The sequence below is a fragment of the Blennius ocellaris genome (genome assembly GCF_963422515.1).
Source record: "Blennius ocellaris genome assembly, chromosome: 18".
NCBI classification, from domain to species: Eukaryota; Metazoa; Chordata; class Actinopteri; order Blenniiformes; family Blenniidae; genus Blennius; species Blennius ocellaris.
This window is the reverse complement of record NC_137667.1, coordinates 15,160,300-15,179,139: the sequence shown is the minus strand read 5'-3', so window position 1 is coordinate 15,179,139 and position 18,840 is coordinate 15,160,300. Positions and strand designations below refer to the sequence as shown.

General features: G+C 45.2%; 1 protein-coding gene across 1 annotated transcript in view; it reads right to left on the bottom strand.

The window, feature by feature from the left end:
• Nucleotides 1-11,173: 11,173 nt before the first annotated feature.
• Nucleotides 11,174-18,840, bottom strand: part of prox1a (prospero homeobox 1a) — a gene marked incomplete at both ends in the record, with an annotated part of 24,580 nt that continues 16,913 nt past the window's right edge. The window contains one exon of the mRNA XM_080514506.1: nucleotides 11,174-11,359. Within this exon, the coding sequence (XP_080370632.1) occupies nucleotides 11,174-11,359 (186 nt within the window). The remainder of the gene's footprint in view (nucleotides 11,360-18,840) is intronic.

Here is an 18,840-nt window from a genome sequence, read left to right as displayed (position 1 = left end):
GAAAGTTTCTCAGATACGTGGCATGTGTGAGCAGCTTAGCATCCAGCAGCTATGTGAACGTGCAAAGGTTGGCCAATTATCCTGTAGCTGCTATAGCTACTCTGTCATTGGACCCATCGGACTAAACTCATTGAGAAGATTGACAACAGCTGAGCAGTACTTTGATGACCTACCTGATCACGAGCCTAACCTGTCTGATGTCCACTGAGAAACCTGAGAAAGTGAAGATCATAGAGGATGACAAAAATGGATTGGTACGTAAGCTAACCTCCCTCCCTCCCACGCTCTCACTCTTTCTCTTTTTCTTTCTTCTTACACCCCTTTGGAAAACAATACCCTTTGGACCGCCCCCTCCCTACCTTTCTACCTTGGAAAAAGCAGGTTTATTAATAGTTCAGAGGAGGGTGCTTGGGGCAAGCTGCACGAGAAGGTTAAGGATGAGGAGAGTTTGTAATCTGGGCTCAGCAGTCATAGCAGCAGCAGTAGCGGTAGCAGTGTCTTTTTTGGAAAAAGAGACTCATGGTCATCCCGTGTCCATATCCATTTCATGACAAATGAAATACCACAGGCCCTGGCCAGAAACAATGGCTTGTTTGGCTGGCTGGATGCCGCTGTTGTGATGGTGGTGGTGGTGGTGATGGAGCAGAGTGGTTTAGGGAGGAGGGGGCATGAGGCTAAGACTGGCTTCCAACCCCTGCAGCTGTCCCGGTTGTCACTCCTTGTCTTAAGGCTCACTCCTGGCTCAACGCTCCAGCCCATGGATCAAGAGGATGTGTGCTGGCACATTCGTGTGTGTGTACGTGTATGCATCCCGAACCCCGAGAGATCCCAACGAGGCGATTCTCAGTACTCAGCAGCGTCTGAAAAACGGCTCCAGACACAAAAGGCACGTTGAACAGTGTTAAGACCCCTTCGGTATGGAGCAGACCCCAGGCATGAGGTCATCAGCCTTGCTTTAGCGGCCTTTGTCCTGATGCATGATTGACAGGAGGGGTGGTTATCAAAGACAATTGCAGGATCAGTTACAGCTATGGATGCCACTCAAGATACAGCAGATCTCAAATAAAAACCTCTAGTGATACATCACTTTTTGTGTTTTTCATCCACCCCGCCAACAAAGCAGTAGATGAGGGGATTTATGAGCAAAACAATATGCGTAATAGTTAACCAGGTGATGATATATAGTGACATTTCAGCTTGGTAACGGCTTCTCACCTTGACTCTGTGGGCCTCACCTTATTAACGTGACTCCTGAAGTCTGTGAATCTTTTAATCTGCGTCGATAACAGGTGATAAACTTTAATGCGCAGCTAATATTCCACAAGCAATCCTGTATCTGTGATACAAAGAAAATGACAAATCTCTTACTGTCTGTCTATTCCTCTCTCTCCCTTTTCCTCCCTCTCCCTCGCTTCCCCCTTATGTCTCAGAGATTAGCCTTTGCTCAAACACCTCCTGTTCATCTAAGTAATTAAAACATTAGAATTACTGGATTATAAACTGCTTTCCATTTAATCCAGCACTCGATGCTCCCATCATCTTGCCAAATGGGTCAAAAGGAAATATAATGGGCCTCTGTGATTTCTGATTCAGGGATCTGGAAGTGGCAAAGGATGCCAATAATGGCTATTAAAAGAGGTGTGTGTGTGTGTGTGTGTGTGTGTGTGTGTGTGTGTGTGTGTGTGTGTGTGTGTGTGTGTGTGTGTGTGTGTGTGTGTGTGTGTGTGTGTGTGTGTGTGTGTGTGTGTGGGTGGTGTGTGTGTGTGTGTGTGTGTACGAATTCACAGTAGAGACAGAACAACTGAACTGGTTTGGCTTCCTCCAGTCTTAACTGGGTCTAGTGGGTCCAAGACAGATGGCACTCAGGGCAAAGCCAGTCTGCTTTTCTCTCTCTCTCTCTCTCTCTCTCTCTCTCTCTCTCTCTCTCTCTCCCCCACATACACATATATTCTGTAACCTCTTCTCATTAGGTGAATGAAATCACACTTTTGGACTAAACATGTCACATGAAATTTATTTACTTTAACCATTATGTGGTCTTCTGGAAAGTCATTTTGTGTGTGTGAATGTGTGTGTGTGTGTGTGTGTGTGTGTGTGTGTGTGTGTGTGTGTGTGTGTGTGTGTGTGTGTGTGTGTGTGTGTGTGTGTGTGTGTGTGTGTGTGTGTGTGTGTGTGTGTGTGTGTGTGTGTGTGGTGGTGTGTGTGTGTGTGTGTGTGTACGAATTCACAGTAGAGACAGAACAACTGAACTGGTTTGGCTTCCTCCAGTCTTAACTGGGTCTAGTGGGTCCAAGACAGATGGCACTCAGGGCAAAGCCAGTCTGCTTTTCTCTCTCTCTCTCTCTCTCTCTCTCTCTCTCTCTCTCTCTCTCTCTCCCCACATACACATATATTCTGTAACCTCTTCTCATTAGGTGAATGAAATCACACTTTTGGACTAAACATGTCACATGAAATTTATTTACTTTAACCATTATGTGGTCTTCTGGAAAGTCATTTTGTGTGTGTGAATGTGTGTGTGTGTGTGTGTGTGTGTGTGTGTGTGTGTGTGTGTGTGTGTGTGTGTGTGTGTGTGTGTGTGTGTGTGTGTGTGTGTGTGTGTGTGTGTGTGTGTGTGTGTGTGTGTGTATGCATGCGTGCGTGTGTGTGTGTGTGTGTGTGTGTGCACTTCACAGCACCTTGAACAGGTGTTTGCCTTTGGGGCCCCCACTGCACCTTAAACGCCTCGACAGGTGTCCTGATATCATTTATATATCATTTTTCCATTGTCTGCCTTCAGCACATGTTCTCACATGTGCACACGCTCACAATCCATCCACCACTTTCATTCACTTGTGAGGGCAGTGCCTCCCTACTCACTTTGTCCCAGCTGACATTTCTTGGCAGTAAAAAGGAAGGTGTGCTGTTGGGACTCACAGCTGCTCTCCCCTCACCTGGACTGTCGACACTAATTTAGAGCATCATATGGGCATGGCATGTATCTGAGTTTACGTGGTGTACTGTTTTTTGTGAAGGTGGTGTGTCGTCCCCCCCCCCCCCCACAGCATGCCTCTTTCTGTGGCTGTATGTTTTGTGTGTGCGTTCTGTATGGTTTGTGTTCCTCGCAACAAGGGATCCAAGTTGACACAGTGACAGTTCCTCGCGGAGCGACAGAGGGGCCCTGCCATCCAACAACAGAGGCTTTGTCACTCTGCTCCTCTTGGCTTGTTGTGGCCTTCCTTCTCTCTCTCTTTTCCGAGCTTCTCCCCCACTTTTTTTTTTTTTTTTTAGTGAGCCCATTTTCTTGTCTGAAGTCTTAATTTGGGGCGCTGGCCAGTGGGGGAGAGGGAAGCGAGTGGAACCAAGGGAGGAGAGAACAGAGGGGGAGAGAGGAGAGGAGGTGCAAAGTGGCGATGGCTGCAGACGGACGGCCCTTTGTTCCTTCTTTCCCAGGCTCCTCTCTTGAGCCTCCGAGGCTCCAGTTGCGTTGGAGCCTTCCAGGGAGAGAGGGAAAGAGGCTGGGTGGAAAAAGAGGGCACAATGATCTGTCCAACTGGAATCTTCCAATTACACAAAACAAATGTACACACACACACACACACACGTGAGAGAAGGAGACAAAAAAAAAAAAGACAGGGCGGTGGATAAAGAGTGGGTGAAGAACGAGCAGAAGTGCACAAAAACAAAAAGTGCAGGATGAGAGACATATTCAAAATGACTCACAATGAGCGTGACCTGCACATTCTGACCACTAGGGGTCCCCATTAGTGATGCCAAATGTGGGCAATCCAGAGTTAATCCCCCACTGTGCCAGTGGCTCTGAAGCACACCAGAGTGTTGCTCGACCCACAGCAGAGGAAATCCAGTGTTTAAATGACCAACACATGCAGAATGAATCCATAAATCTGTGCACTGTGGAAATGTGTTTCACAATTTCAGATTAAGCCCAAACCGATTTGTTTGAGGCGTTTAATTGTAGATTCAGCAAATAACAGCATTGCTATCTACAGATTCGACCCTCCATATGAAAAAAATTCACTCCACGGTTTTAGTTTCAAGCCCACAGTCGTTTTGCAGGAGGTGTAGGTGTCAACAGTTTAAACGGTGGACAGCTCATTTTAGTTGTTGGTAGGTGGATTGCACAGAGAAGAAATCGAAATGAGGTCCTTATGTTTTCTTCGTCACAAAGGTTCCCCTACACGAAGAGTTACATCAGCTTTTGTGTGGTGGTATTCAACAACAAAAAACAACTTTTTTTTTTTTTTAATGTTCTTGGGTTAGTGTGCTGTAAACCCCCCATTGTGGACAAGCTGTGGAATCCAATTGTAAACTACCGGTTTGATAAAAGCTCGAAGCAAATCTTCTCCTCACCAAAAAAAAACAAAAAACAAAACACGCTTTAATTGGAAAATGTTCTTGAACCTGAGAGCGTGTGATAACAAGTGAAGGGAGGAGGGGATTGGAGAGGGACCTTGGGGACCATGTCAACGTTTTGTGTGCCGGAGCAGGGACAAACATTGGGCAAACATTGGGAAAGGCTGGCAGCCTTTGAGATAGTGGGCCGTTGATCTAAGACTGAGGAGCTAAAGTCCACTATCTCCACTGTGATACAGCAGCCAAGGTCTTGCTGACACACAGAACAAACATGGATACCTGAAGACAATGACCTCTGAACCCTCAGTGGGAGAGGTGGAAAAAAACAGGAAGTGGTGAAAGTGACTCCGGTGGCTTCCTCCCCGCAGGCCAAGAATGAATCAGGTGGAATGATTGTGAGTACACGGGTCGTTGTACATGAAAAGTGCACACACACACACACACACACACACACACACACACACACACACACACACACACACACACACACACACACACACACACACACACACACACACACACACACACACACACACACACACACACACACTGCTTGAGAGTAGGAAGCACAGATGTGGTGTGTGTGTGCGTGTGCTTGTGCACGGGTGTGTGTGTGTGCGAGATGGAGGAAGCGAGAGAGTGAGTCTTCAGATGTAGCGACAGATGGTATTTGATTACAGAGCAGACGGTCGGTGTTGTACAAAGATGCTGTCTCAGCCCAACCTAAGGAGCTGTAGCCTCCGGTTAAGGCGAGTGGAGGGAGGCAGGCAGAGGACGAGAGGGAAAAGCAACGCGGGGAGAGTGGGGGAGAAAAGAGGAATAAAAGCAAGCAAGCAAGAAAGACACAAAAGAAGCAACTCCAAAAATGAGCATCAAAGCAAAAAGAGTGAAAAGCAGTCAGGCAAGAACAAAAGGAAGAAAAGAAATGGACTAACGGGCAGGCGTAGAGGAAAGTACAAGAGGGGTCACGATGAGAAAACGGCAAAATGACGCAGAGAGAACACACCGTACCCTTTGAAAATAGTCTTGAGTTGTTTTTTTTTTGTAAATGAATCCCAAGCTCACCTTCAGATAGAATAACCATATGGATATGTGAAGTACGAGAATATGTCAAACAGGTTCTTCATTCAAAACAAAATTATAAAACTATTTGTGGGCAGCTGTGGATTTGACTTTCAAAGAGCATCACATGTTAGAGTTATATTAGAATTTTATGCCCGTAAAATAATGAGTTTTTGTTACATTAGAAGTTGAATAGTCTAATTAATCATTGTACCTTGATGACTAAATGAAAAAAAAAAAAATGGGCTTGATCTATTTTATCAGATCTTTATCGTGTGTGTTAGATATGAGATGCTGTTACATTTTGGACTCTCGGTTAAACAAGACTTGCAGAATTAATATATTCTATTTGTCTGTAAAAATATTACTTTGTTGTTTTTTTTTTTAAATCTGAAAACTTGTTTTGATTTGCTAAATCCATCCACTTCAGCCCCATTAGAGGAAATCTTTATTTTTCTTTATCTTTATCACGATCATTTTATCGTGTGCGTCGATGTTCGCGTCCCTCAGCAGCTACACTGGTGGATTTAGCCTGATGAGGCGGCTTCTGCAGTCGTCTCCCGAGCCCGCAGAGAAACCGGGATGAGAGGACGGCGCTTTTCAGCCAAATCCCTCATTAGTGCATTGAATCACTCAGAGAGCGAAGCCACCGCTGAGTTCTACAAACAGAACAGTTAATGCATATGGTGTAGTAAGTGATGCTCAGAATGTGAGCAGTATCCTACTATAAGTAGGGAAATATATCTCCTACCTGTATTAGGAAATACAGGAAATATCAAGATGATACTGTACTCACACACACCTGCACACACACACTTTCGCCAAAGTGATCAAAATAAACCACAAGCAACCAACATTGTCCACTCTCTGTTTCATTTTTATTTTTTTAATTTTTTATTCATTTTGCACAAGCTTGCATATATACTGCACATACATTCAGTTCATAGAGGGTGAAGGCACGAAAGGCAATTTGTCTACTGGTTGTTTCGGGGTTGGACCAAAGCAATACAGGGAGGGAGGGAATCTCAAGAGAAAAATATAAAACTGATTCAAACTAGTTTCAGCTTTCTAGTCCACCCTCTGCCCTCTCAAACACAACAGATTTATTTATTTTTGTCCCCCAAACTGTCCGGTTTCATTTAGCTGCCGAGATATCCCTTCATAATTTCTGTCAAACGAGTGTGCAAGATCACTAATTCAAAAAAAAAAAAAAGATTCTCTTTTAAGTAGATGAGGATGAAATCTTTTAAGTTGGGTCTACTTATTCAAATGCAGTACAGCCTTCTCTGTTTTGAAAAACAAAATGAAACGACATCAAATAAATTAGGATAAATTAAACCAATAAATTACACAAAATTTGCAAGACAAATAGACACCAATAACAGAAAAGAAAAGCAGCCATGTCGTGAGATTTACTTCAGCAACCTGTGTATCTATTCAGACTGTATTCGAAACATGGCTGGTCAGTTGGAATTACTGCACTAGAATTGAATAATAATGTCATACAAAAAGCATCAACAAAACACTATTTACATAACATATTGCTAAGTTATACAAAGGCAGTATTTACCACTGTAAGTCCACGTCATTGATATTTACAATAAAAGAGGAGCAATAATAATAATAATAATAATAATAATAATAATAATAACAATAATAATAATAAAAAAGGAATTACTACTGAAAGCATCGAGAAACAAAAACCTCTTTCAAACAGGTCAGAAAACAGATCAGAGGAAATTATCGCAACACACACGCACACACCAAACACATGTTGCCAACGCTTAATGAGAATCATTTACATGTCAGGATGGTACTCCCAGGGGTGGGGGAGGGGCCACAGTGTTGAGAATTGTGTCACTCGCTGGTTCACAGGTTCTCATAATCGGTCTTTTCTCTCACACACACACACACACACACACACACACACACACACACACACACACACACACACACACACACACACACACACACACACACACACACACACACACACACACACACACACACACACACACACACACACTGAGCAAAGCAGACACAAATTCCGCAAAAGTCCAAACAATTTCCAGTCATTAAACCCAGTTTAAAATTAAAAAAAGTACAAACTTGTCTTTTTTTTTTTCTCTCTGCAGACTCTTTTTTTTTTTTTTTTTTTTAACTGTCGCTGTACATCATGTTCCCCTTCCATGGCAAGAGTCCTCTGATGACAATGAGTCCCCATCCCGTCTCACAGATCGAGAGCTACGTTGGCGTTGGTCTGCCCTCATTTTTGGAAGAGACAGTGTCCACAGATTGCCAATGGGCCACTCTATGACATCACCATTACCCCACCGCTAGGCTAATGTGTCGCTCTGTCGCAAAAATAAAATAAAAAAATAAAAATAAAAATGGATGCTGGTGCAACTTCAAGGGCACTGCCGATTGGAAACATGCAACGTTAAAGGCATGGCGGGGGAGAAAATATAACAACTCTCCTCCACTGGCTTTTGGAAGGGTCCCATTGGGGAGTGGGTCACGTTCCTTTTTATTTTATCTTTTTACCCACCCTTCTCTCGCATTCTGAGGGAACTGTACATCGATTCTGTGTTTCATCCTGACAGCATTTATGGTAGCAACAACAATATGCCATTCTCTGAAAATCCCAAGTATAGTTTTTTTCTGCTCTCAAGAAGACATCCATTCAGCACGGTACAAAAATGTAAAGAAATGAAAATGAAAACTGCTCACAAAATCTGCTGAAAAAAAAAAAAAAAAACTACCACTATTGCTCCTAATCTACGAACAAGTCACTTATCGAGAGTACAGATCTTTAACAAAATCGTCACTAAAAATACCCTCGAGATTTGTTTTATGAAACAGTTTCTAACAGTGCCTTTCCAAGAACTTTCACAACTGTATATATTTTTTCCCATAGAGCTTTATTTTACAATTAATAAAAAAGGCTATATATGTATTTCAATAATCCTAAAAATCAAACAAGCTCAAAAAAAAAAAAAAGAAGAAAAACTTGACAAAAATATTTTAAACATGGTATCTCGGTCTCTTTTTTTTTTTTTCTTCCTGCACATGAGTCCTCATCATCCTGAATGAATCTTTTTCGGTGCAGGGATTCTTTAACTGTAGGGTGGAGTCGCAGGAAGAAAGAGGGCGGGGAGCGATAATAATCTGTGCATCAGATAAAAGTGTCCTTTCCTTTCACCTTTGTCTGTGGCGCTTTAGAGCCCTTGGCTGTTGCTTTGAGACTCTGAGACATGCCGGGCCTAGCCCACCGCACGGTGAGAAATGTGTGTGCGATTCGCCGGATCTTAAGAAGAAGAAGAACACTGTCCGGGTGGAAGGGGGGGGGGGGGGGGGGGGGGACATAATGAAGGGAGTAGCTCTCCGTCTTTCTCTGCCTCCTTTTGTCAGGCGCTTTGTCTCGCTCAGACGAGTCAGCAGGTTAAGCAACCTGGCCCCTTTGATCTTTTGTGACACGCTAAGCTAATGTCGCCAAGGTGAGATCAACAGCGAGGCTCGCACGCACCACCGAGGGTACAGGAGTCCACTCAGTGCTTCAAACTTACCTCATCTAAAAGGGCAACTCATACTAACTGCCTGTTAAAAGTCTTAAAAGCCTGAGAGGGTGGATGAAAGTAATTATGATTAAAAAACAAAAAACGTTTTAAAAAGCAACACACACACGCACATACACACACACACACACACACACTGGATGTACAGCTCATGTGGAAAAATCTGGGATTAGAATCTCAGGAAAAAGTGAAAGGAATGCCATTTAACAATCTGGGCACAGTGGCTTCGACAGATTCACACTTTGGGTCTCAAAAGCTGCCAGTGTGGGACGGCGGGACTGAGCGGAGGGCTTCAGGTGCATGTTTCTCTCGCTCTGTGCCTTTGTCCCTGCTCTTTGTAGTGCTGAGAGCTCCTCCATCTACCCCTGGGGTGAGTGCTCACCTCCGACCTCGTATTGTTGCATTGAGAGAGGAGCTCGCTCACTCACAGTCAGGTGAACATGGAGGGAAGGAGATGCGTGTGTGTGTGTGTGTGTGTGTGTGTGTGTGTGTGTGTGTGTGTGTGTGTGTGTGTGTGTGTGTGTGTGTGTGTGTGTGTGTGTGTGTGTGTGTGTGTGTGTGTGCGTGCGTGCGTGCGTGCGTGCGTGCGTGCGTGCGTGCGTGCGTGCGTGGGTGTGTGTGTGTGTTACTCTTGGAGCTGAATTAATGAACGTTTCGTTTAAAGTTGACTCACTCTGTGTGGCGTTTCTCTTCATATGTATCCAGTCATCTTTATGTTCAAGTATCAAATATTATTGTGGTTTATTCATAATGCCATTTACACCATGTATCAGCTCGCCAGAGTTGAAAGCCATACGCAGAGTGACTTCGTTAAACAGAAGCCAAAAAACCCCCAAAAAAACCCCCAATAAATGTTGTCTAAAGGAGGAAAAATATATGGTGCTGATAGATAAGCTGATGCTCTTTTAGAGGAAGCGGTTAGTCATCAAAGGTGGAGCAGCAGTGGAAATCCAACTGTTTGAAAAACAGCTATCACAAAACTAAAATAAACACTTTGTCTTAATAGTGTATATATCTGCAGTTTGACTTTGTCTTCGCAGCCTATTTCCCCCTCATCATCTCTGGTACAATCTTGTGTTGGGTGAGCTTGTCACTTGAGGTAAACAGAAATTCCAAATCCAGCAAAGTTGCCCCAACCGTCACAAAAAACAACACCCCCCCCCCCCCCCCAATCAACGTTTTCTTCAATAATGGTCAAACTCGACGACGATAGCAGAGAGGAAAAGTGGGGGAATTGGGATAAAATATGAGAATCTAAAATCTTTTGGAATAATATTAATAGCAATAATTTATTTTCATTTTGTTTTTGTTTTTTTTCTCAGCATCAAGGGACAAACAGATCTTGAAGTGCCAAGCAGTACTTCAGCAAGCAGTAATGACAAATAAAGTAATGGATAACAACAATAAGAAGAGTAATCGAAAATAATAATGTACACCCAATGAACACAATGCCCCACTTGCAGGGAAAACACACTTCAAAAAAAAAAAAAAAATGGTAGAGCTCAGTAGCTATTTGAAACTGGTCCAATTCCCACAGAGTAGTGCCGACCAGTACCTCCAATTCAGTTTTAGTTCAGTCAGTAACCTCACTAGGCCTTATGTGTGTGTGTGTGTGTGTGCGTGTGTCTGCAGGGACATCAAGTCTGTGGGGCACCCACTTGAGCAGGGACAGTTCATTTGGGTACCCTCTGGATGGGAAGGGGACCCGTGGGTGCCGCGATAGTCTGCCTATGTTCTTAGTAGTGTAAATGGACACTTGAGGACTCCTTCCGCACACAGAGGACTTCAGTTAGTGTTGATCAGAAAAGCAGGCCAAACCCGACGAAGGTTCACACGGTCCAAAAAAAAAAAAAACAAAAAAAAAAAAAACACCCAGTAAGATTAGAGTCTCTTCAGTTCAGAATAATAGAAAAACAAAACATAGAATAACCATCATAATATAGGAACAACAACACAATAGCTAGGTCTTTTTAGGAACCGCCACAGAGGCTTCAAATTGGGAATGCTACTCCATAACTTTCATACATTTAAAAATAATAATAAAAAAAAAAAAAAGAAAGTAAAGTTGGAGGGGGAAAAAAAAATTAAAACAAAACAAAAAAAAAGAATATCTTTTTTGAAATTCTATGACTTCAGAGAAAACAAAGAAAAGCGCAAAGCAGTGAGCGAGGAGGAGGAGAGATTTACTCGTGTAGAAGCTCTTGGAGACAATTGGGGGACTTGAAGACGTCGGGGACCTCACTGTCCAGTTTGCAGATGACCTTGTAAATGGCCTTCTTCCAGGAGGGGTCCACGTCCTTTCCAGCCACGATGGCGTTGAAAAACTCTCTCAGCGTGACTTCAGCCACCTCCAGGAAGCGGTCGGGGACCTTTGTGGGGCGAAGAAAAGAGGAACATTTTAATTATGATTGTGGGGTTTTCAGGTTTCTCTTCATTTCAGACATAAATGGTTGCAGAGTGAAAGGAACCACGTACTATTATTATTAAATTACACATTTAATTTCACATTGCTCTTACATGTGGAACAAAATTGGGTTTTGCATCTGTTAAAATAAATTATTTTATTTAGATTATGTGCTGATTATTATACATACATTTTAAATTTTTGCTTTCAGTTTTGAGCAATGCCTAAAATCGTGGATGAAGCCTGCTCCCCGAAAACCCCTGAACACTGTGCCGTGGCTGAAATCGTCGGTAAAACTGTCTACTCCTCAGGTGTTCATATTTCCACAGTAGATCTGAAACAATTAATCTGTCTATCAAGTATCGACTTCCGTTAAAGCTGACTGAGGTGTCAGCCTGAGAAAATCCACTTCTTTTGAACTCTCAGGTTTCTCACACCTCCCGCTTCGCTCCCGACAGCATGGCGAGCGTGACATGTTTATGAGTCCCACTGTAAATCTGTGACCAAACAAGAGAGCGGCGCTGACCGAGGAGCGGCGGAAAGGTGCTGGCGAAAGAGGAAGTACTAAATGCTTTGGGAACGGGGAGACACGCCGCCTCTTTAGTGTCCCTGACAGCAGCGCTCACCGACACCATGGAGATGATTAGTCTGGCAAAGATCTGTGACACCTTCCCCCAAGCCAACACTCTGTCACACACACACACACACACACACACACACACACACACACACACACACACACACACACACACACACACACACACACACACACACACACACACACACACACACACACACACGCACACGCACCAGCGCGCCTATACAGGCGTGAGCACACACACCAGCACACACACCTCCTTGTGCCAAGGAGATGACACATCCTGTGACAGAGCTCTACATAATGCTCGCTTTACATACACACACACACACACACACACACACACACACACACACACACACACACACACACACACACACACACACACACACACACACACACACACACACACACACACACACACACACACACACACACACACACACCAGCCACTCTGGTGTGTTTGGCTGAGTGTCTTTCCTCAACTCGAAGCTCCAGGGCGACGTAGCCTTCAGGGGTCACCTGCTTGGATAATGCTGACTGTCTCCCTGCCCGCCTCCCTCGATGCGCATGCACACAAACACATATTGCCACACACACACACACACACACACACACACACACACACACACACACACACACACACACACACACACACACACACACACACACACACACACACACACACACACACACACACACACGGCAGCAGCTTGCCCAAATGCCTGACAGTGCGCACTCCACTCCTCTCTTCCAGTGTCCTGCAGATACTCATCAGGAGTGTCAGGACACAGCAAGGTTAGTGGCCACTGGAACACACACACACACACACACACACACACACACACACACACACACACACACACACACACACACACACACACACACACACACACACACACACACACACACACACACACACACACACACGCGGGAGAGCCACACCGCCCCCCTTGAGGTGATGAATGGAGGCTAAGATGCCTGTGTGTCTGGTGTGTGTGTGTGTGTGTGTGCATATCTCTGTCCACTGCTGGAGTGAAAAGGTGACTCGTGAATAAGGAGCTTGTACACTGTGTGTATGTGGGCGTTCAACACAGAGGGAGTTGGGGAGGGGTGTGTGGGGGGGGGGGGCGCTAACCCAATTCCCCAAATATTGAATTCCTATTTGGTAGGATAGATGGGGATATAATTTATTGTTTGTGCTGTTTGTCGTTTGTGAAATACTGACACAATGACCCTGATGTGAGGGCAACTCTGTGTGTGCGCAATGTACCATCAGTGTGTGTGTGCGTGTGTGTGTGTGTGTGCGTGTACACTTCTCCCGAAAGACCGGGCCAGCAGGCCGGTGTAGCGCAGCGCCCTGGCTGTTAGATGCAGGGAGTGCCGCATTACTAAGAATATTCCTGCATGGAATTTCTCCTGACGTTTTGACTATAAAAGGACAGCAAAACGCTGACTGCAAGGAGAAAGCAATGTCAAGGAGAAAAGGGTATTGGTATTTCAGATCCTCTTGACTGAGAGAGCGAGAGAGTGAGAATAGGAGGGGGGGAGAGAGAGAGATGGTGAGAGAAGGAGGGGCTGAGAAGAGTCTAAGGAGAGAGAGAGTAAGGCAAGTGAACACGGGGAGTTATTCCTGTCCCACAAGCCTTTGTTTTTGCAAGTACATGTGAGTTGTGTGTGTGTGTGTCTGTGTGCGACCTGTCCCCTGACCAGCAATGAGCCTTAACTGTTTATCCCCACCCCCCCCCCCCCCCCCCTCCTCTCCCCTGCCCCCCTTCACTCCCCCTTCTTCATCTCTCTCTCGTTGTCTCTCTAGGGTCAGCTGTTGGGCCTTTGTTCCAGAGGCATTGTGGGGGATTATCCAGTGTGGCCGTTCATTCGCTCGGCTGTCCAGTAAATGGGGCCAATCGCGTGGCTCACAATCCTTCATACATATTTCATAGGGCTTTTTAACAACTTCTCAGCAGAGCCCAAAATTAAAGGACAGATGTACAAAGAGGGGAGGAGAGAGGGAAGGGTGGAGAGCGGTAGAAAGACAGGGATGGGGAGTTCTGCTTATGTGAGGCCTTGAAAAGACAAGCGAGGTGATTGGGCCAAGTTTCAAAAAGGATGTTTTTTATCTTCATTTCCGTGTCAAATAATTTGAATTTACTGGTTTGCCTTTTGAGAAAAAAAAAAGGGTTTTGTAAACAATTGCAAATATAGTTGTTTTTATTTTTGCGAGTTTTCTGTGATCACTGATTTCAGTAATCTGTTCATTGGATAACAAGACGATGAGAAACACACAACAGAAATGTGTGCAACGGGGTAAGGAGCTCATGAAAAAACAACAAAAGCCCAAAAGCTTTGATGAATAATAGGATATTACTGTTGCCCTCACCCTGTGTAACACATTATGAAAAGAGGAAGATTGGGAAGGGGGGAAAATGAGATAAGCAGCGTTTTTCCAACCTTTGCGCTGTACCACGCTTTGGCTAAATTCCAACTGTGCATGAAGAACAACAAAAAGAAAATGAAAAGAAGAAAGCAGGTCTGATACCAATGAGACAGTTAATCACTTCTTTTTTTTTTTTTTTTCTAAACCTGACTTCCCTCTCTCCCCCACAACTCTCTACCCCATTCTCTCCATCCCTCTCTCGTGACAGGTTGCTTTGAGACAGAAGGATAAGCTCTTTTTCAGAGAGGGGGAATCGGATTTCCTGCTTTTTGATGAGATAATAAAATATGACGGAGGACAATAGGAGCCTGTGGACTGCTTGCTGGGAGCTATTCAGTCCAGCGGCAGCCCCTCATCTTAAGACTGCTTAGACAAACGTTTAAAAAAGGTAGCCAGAGGCCCAGGCCCTCAAATAAAGGCTACTGTTACACACACACACACGGTGTGTGTGTGTGCGCGTGTTGTGTGTGTTTTTTTTTTTTTGCATTCGTTTCGGTAAAGCCTGAGAAATCTCTTCTCTTTCGGTGACACAGGGTTGGCTGTTTGTTTGACCAGCGTGTTTCTCCCCGTTGCTTTTGGGAACTGTCAGGAGATGTATTGCACCTTCTATTTGCTCAGTGTTAGCCAAACAAGACAAGACCCTGGAAGATAAGGCCGTGTGTGTCTAAGTGAGTGCGCGTGCTAGCAAGCTGTTGCCTTGAAGGATGAAATGCAGGGGACACAACATAAGCCCCGACCGCTAGTCAGGTTAATTCCTAACCCCAACCCGGCCTGGGAATACCAACACTTCCCATGCTTCTCAGGCACTGCATTTGTGTATATCTATGTCAATCAGCGAAGTTATAGATTTCACAACGCCACCGACACACTTGTCTGGTGTGCGTTGTGTCTTTTAAAGATCCCTGCACTTTGGGAGAATTCAAATTCTTCAAACTGTGAAGCTCAAGTTTAAAAAAGACGTGTTGAAACTGAAGCTGAATGGGCCCGTGACATTTCTGTGAGTCAAGCCAGAGCTTTCCGAATCTCCAACACTCACACATGGACCCCTGTGCCTCACATATCTGCTCCAATCAATAATCTACAAAGGCCTTGATAAGCCCTTGGTCCACACTGTCACTTTAGGCAAACACAACCCATGTCCCCTCTCTTCCTACCGTTCACCACGCTCGTCCCCCAACCCCCTCGAACACTGATAAGACTGTGCCACGGCTGAAGAGTCCAACCAACTCATGAAAGAAAAGGAAAAGTAATACCAGAGATTTGGCTAAATAATTGTCTTTGTTATTCTTTTTTTTTTTTTTTTTTTTTAATATTCTCACAACCATAATCACTTTTTTTTTTCCCCCAACGTCTCAAGTCTCCTTTGAGTGGTCGCCTGTGGTGAGAAGACTGCTGTGACGGGAAATGGGCCTCAAAGCTGAGCAAACATCAGCCACCCTCACCCTCACTGATAGCCTTGAGAACATGGAGCCTTGAGGGGCTGCCGCGAGCGTACGTGTGTGTATATCTAGCTGTCTGCTGTGTCTGCATGTGCAGGAGCATTAGCGTCACATGGGCTCTTCTCAAGGTGCACCTCGGTTGGGGAGTCAAGGACAGGACAGGGTCGCTCTCCTATTCCATTGCAACCCTGGCTTGTCTGGACCCCCACCCTCAGAGTCATATACAGAGAATTCTCATCATCTTGATATCATCTCTACCCAGGCCAAGTCTTCTGCTCTGTTTATATTAAATTGGGGGTTGTGCTCGGGCTGCCATAGAAATGATAATCTGGACACTAAATGACAGCAAACAGCAGGAAACCCCAAAATCACAGCTCGACTGGCTCTTGTTTAGAGACCTAGAAATTCATTGCCTCGCATTATATAGTGAACATAGGCTGAGAGAAACCAATCGCAAATGTGGGGGGGGGGTCATAAAGCGCTGTCGCAGGGGCCTCTAGAGGTCAGAAAGTCAGCTCGGTTCTGAGGGGCTGAGAGCGCAGGAGGCAGAAGGGAAAGAAAGGAGAGAGGGTGTCTGGAAGATAGGACGGGACATCTGGAGAGGAGGAGAACAGAGGGAGGGAGGGAGGGAGAGCGAGAGAGAGGGGTGTCGGTGGCTGGGCAAACAATGCGGGATGGAGAGCAAGGAGCTGGAGCGAAGGAGGCAGTCTGGAGGATGGACGGAAGGAGGCAGTGGACGGGCCAGCGAGGAAACGGGATGGCAAAAGAAGAAAGGAAAAATAAACCGCAGATTAAATTGAAGGAGAGAGAGTTTGGCCGTGTGTGTGTACGCGTGCGCGCGTGTGTGTGTGAGTGTGTGTGAGTGTGTGTGTGTGTGTGTGTGTGTGTGTGTGTGTGTGTGTGTGTGTATAAGAGAATAGGGGGGTTGCTTTGACACATCTGCAGCTCTGATGCACGCCCTGGTCATTTTGGCATGCGTCCCTTTGCAACGCTTCATTAGTCTCTCTCACACACACACACACACACACACGCACGCACGCACGCACGCACGCACGCACGCACGCACGCACGCACGCACGCACACACACACACACACACACACACACACACACACACACACACACACACGGAGACCAAAATGGTCCAGAAATAATGACATAATCAGCAGCTGTGCCACAGAGCAGGCTGCCCCTCACAAGGTGACCAGGGACAGAAGGAGGAGGGGGAAGAAGGAGAGGGGAGAAGAAGGGAGGAGGAGGAGGAGGAGGAGGAGGAGGAGGGTATACTGCTCGAAAAGCAAGCACAACCGAGTGTGACGAGATGATCAGTGTGTGTTTGTGTGCGTGAGAGCAGGTGAGGAAAGGAGAGAGGGGACCATGTAGTTCTTTATGTTTAAGTGATTCCTCGCAACCCCCTGTTGCCCCAGGCTCTACACACAGGGTCCGGTCATTTAATCAGCACACTGAATGAATTTCTAAATCGCACATGTACACACGCGCTCGCCCGCTTGCACGCACGCACACATTGTTGAAGAAAAGACCTGTCAGGCTACGTCAAACGGGGTCCTTAATAGCCCCCGGCTATTCATTGAGAAGCAGATGATCGCACACTTCCCCCCCCCTCCTCTCTAACTCTTCTGACTAAGAGCATTAAAAAGCCATAAGACAAGTTGGAAATGACACTCGTGGCACTGGAAAGGTCCGGGGTAATGTCTTCAGATTTGTCAAGATCCTTTGTAGATACATTTGTTTCTGCCAGCAGATACCAAGGGACCACCTGGGTATAGCAGTGTTGTGGATGTTGCTGCCAGTCTCTCAGTAAAAGGTTAGCTGCTCCACAAATACACTGCACTTCCTCTTTTTAGTGTTATCTTGCCTCACAGCGGCACACTCCAGGACACGCTGCCAACAGATTTTTGATAGAATGTATTTTCAAAGAAATCTGACAGTTTCATCAGTCGTACGTTTGATTGTGTTTCGCATTTTTGAAAATATTAATAACCTTAATTTGTTTTGGTCTGTGCAGCAGTTCTCAGTCCAAAATCTCTAAACCTATGCAGACAAATCAGAGGCTATTAAATCACAGTTTCATTAAAATTACCAATGTAACATTGTTCTGTTAACTCTACGTATGACCGAATATATAATCCATGATTTGTTTTTTTTTAACAGAAAATATAAATGCTGAAGAAAGTTTTTTTTTTTCTACACCCCAGTCATCATTATGGCTGTACTTGTAAAAAATGAGCTATTTCCACTATTGGTACTTGCAGGTGCTCTCTCTCTCTCTCTCTCTCTCACACACACACACACACACACACACACACACACACACACACACACACACACACACACACACACACACACACACACACACACACACACACACACACACACACACACACACACACACACACACACACACACACTCATTGAGTGTTTGTGCATATGAATGATTGTTTGCCTGTGTGCTTCTACTTATTAGTTGCTGATCGTGTGCAGATGTTAGGTGCAGGCATGATAAATGAACGTGTGCAGTCAGGGAGTTTGTTGCGCTGAGATCTTAATGAAAGCGAAAGAAAACGACAGGGGGGGTGGAGAGGAGGCCGAGGGGAGCTGTGTGTGTGCTGTTGACATAGACCCACTGGCAAATTGTATTGTATCGCTTGTATTTTTGGCAGGTCTGAACCTAAATCTATACTGCCAGCTTTTCATCTTGCGCCTTCTTTCTGCTGCCGCTTTGTGTCTTCAATCGCTTTTCAAAGGGAACCCTAGAGCCCTTCAGTAGAAGCACCACACCTGTGTGCGTGTGCGTGTGTGCGCGTGTGTTTTTATGTGTGCATGCATGTGTTTGTATGTGTGCTTGCTTGCTGATGTTCATACGTGTTTATGCCCGTGTCTTTGCCTGTGCGACTGGTGCAAGGGCCGTGACCTTTTCACCTGCTATTCCCTGAGGTCAAACCCAGGTCAAAG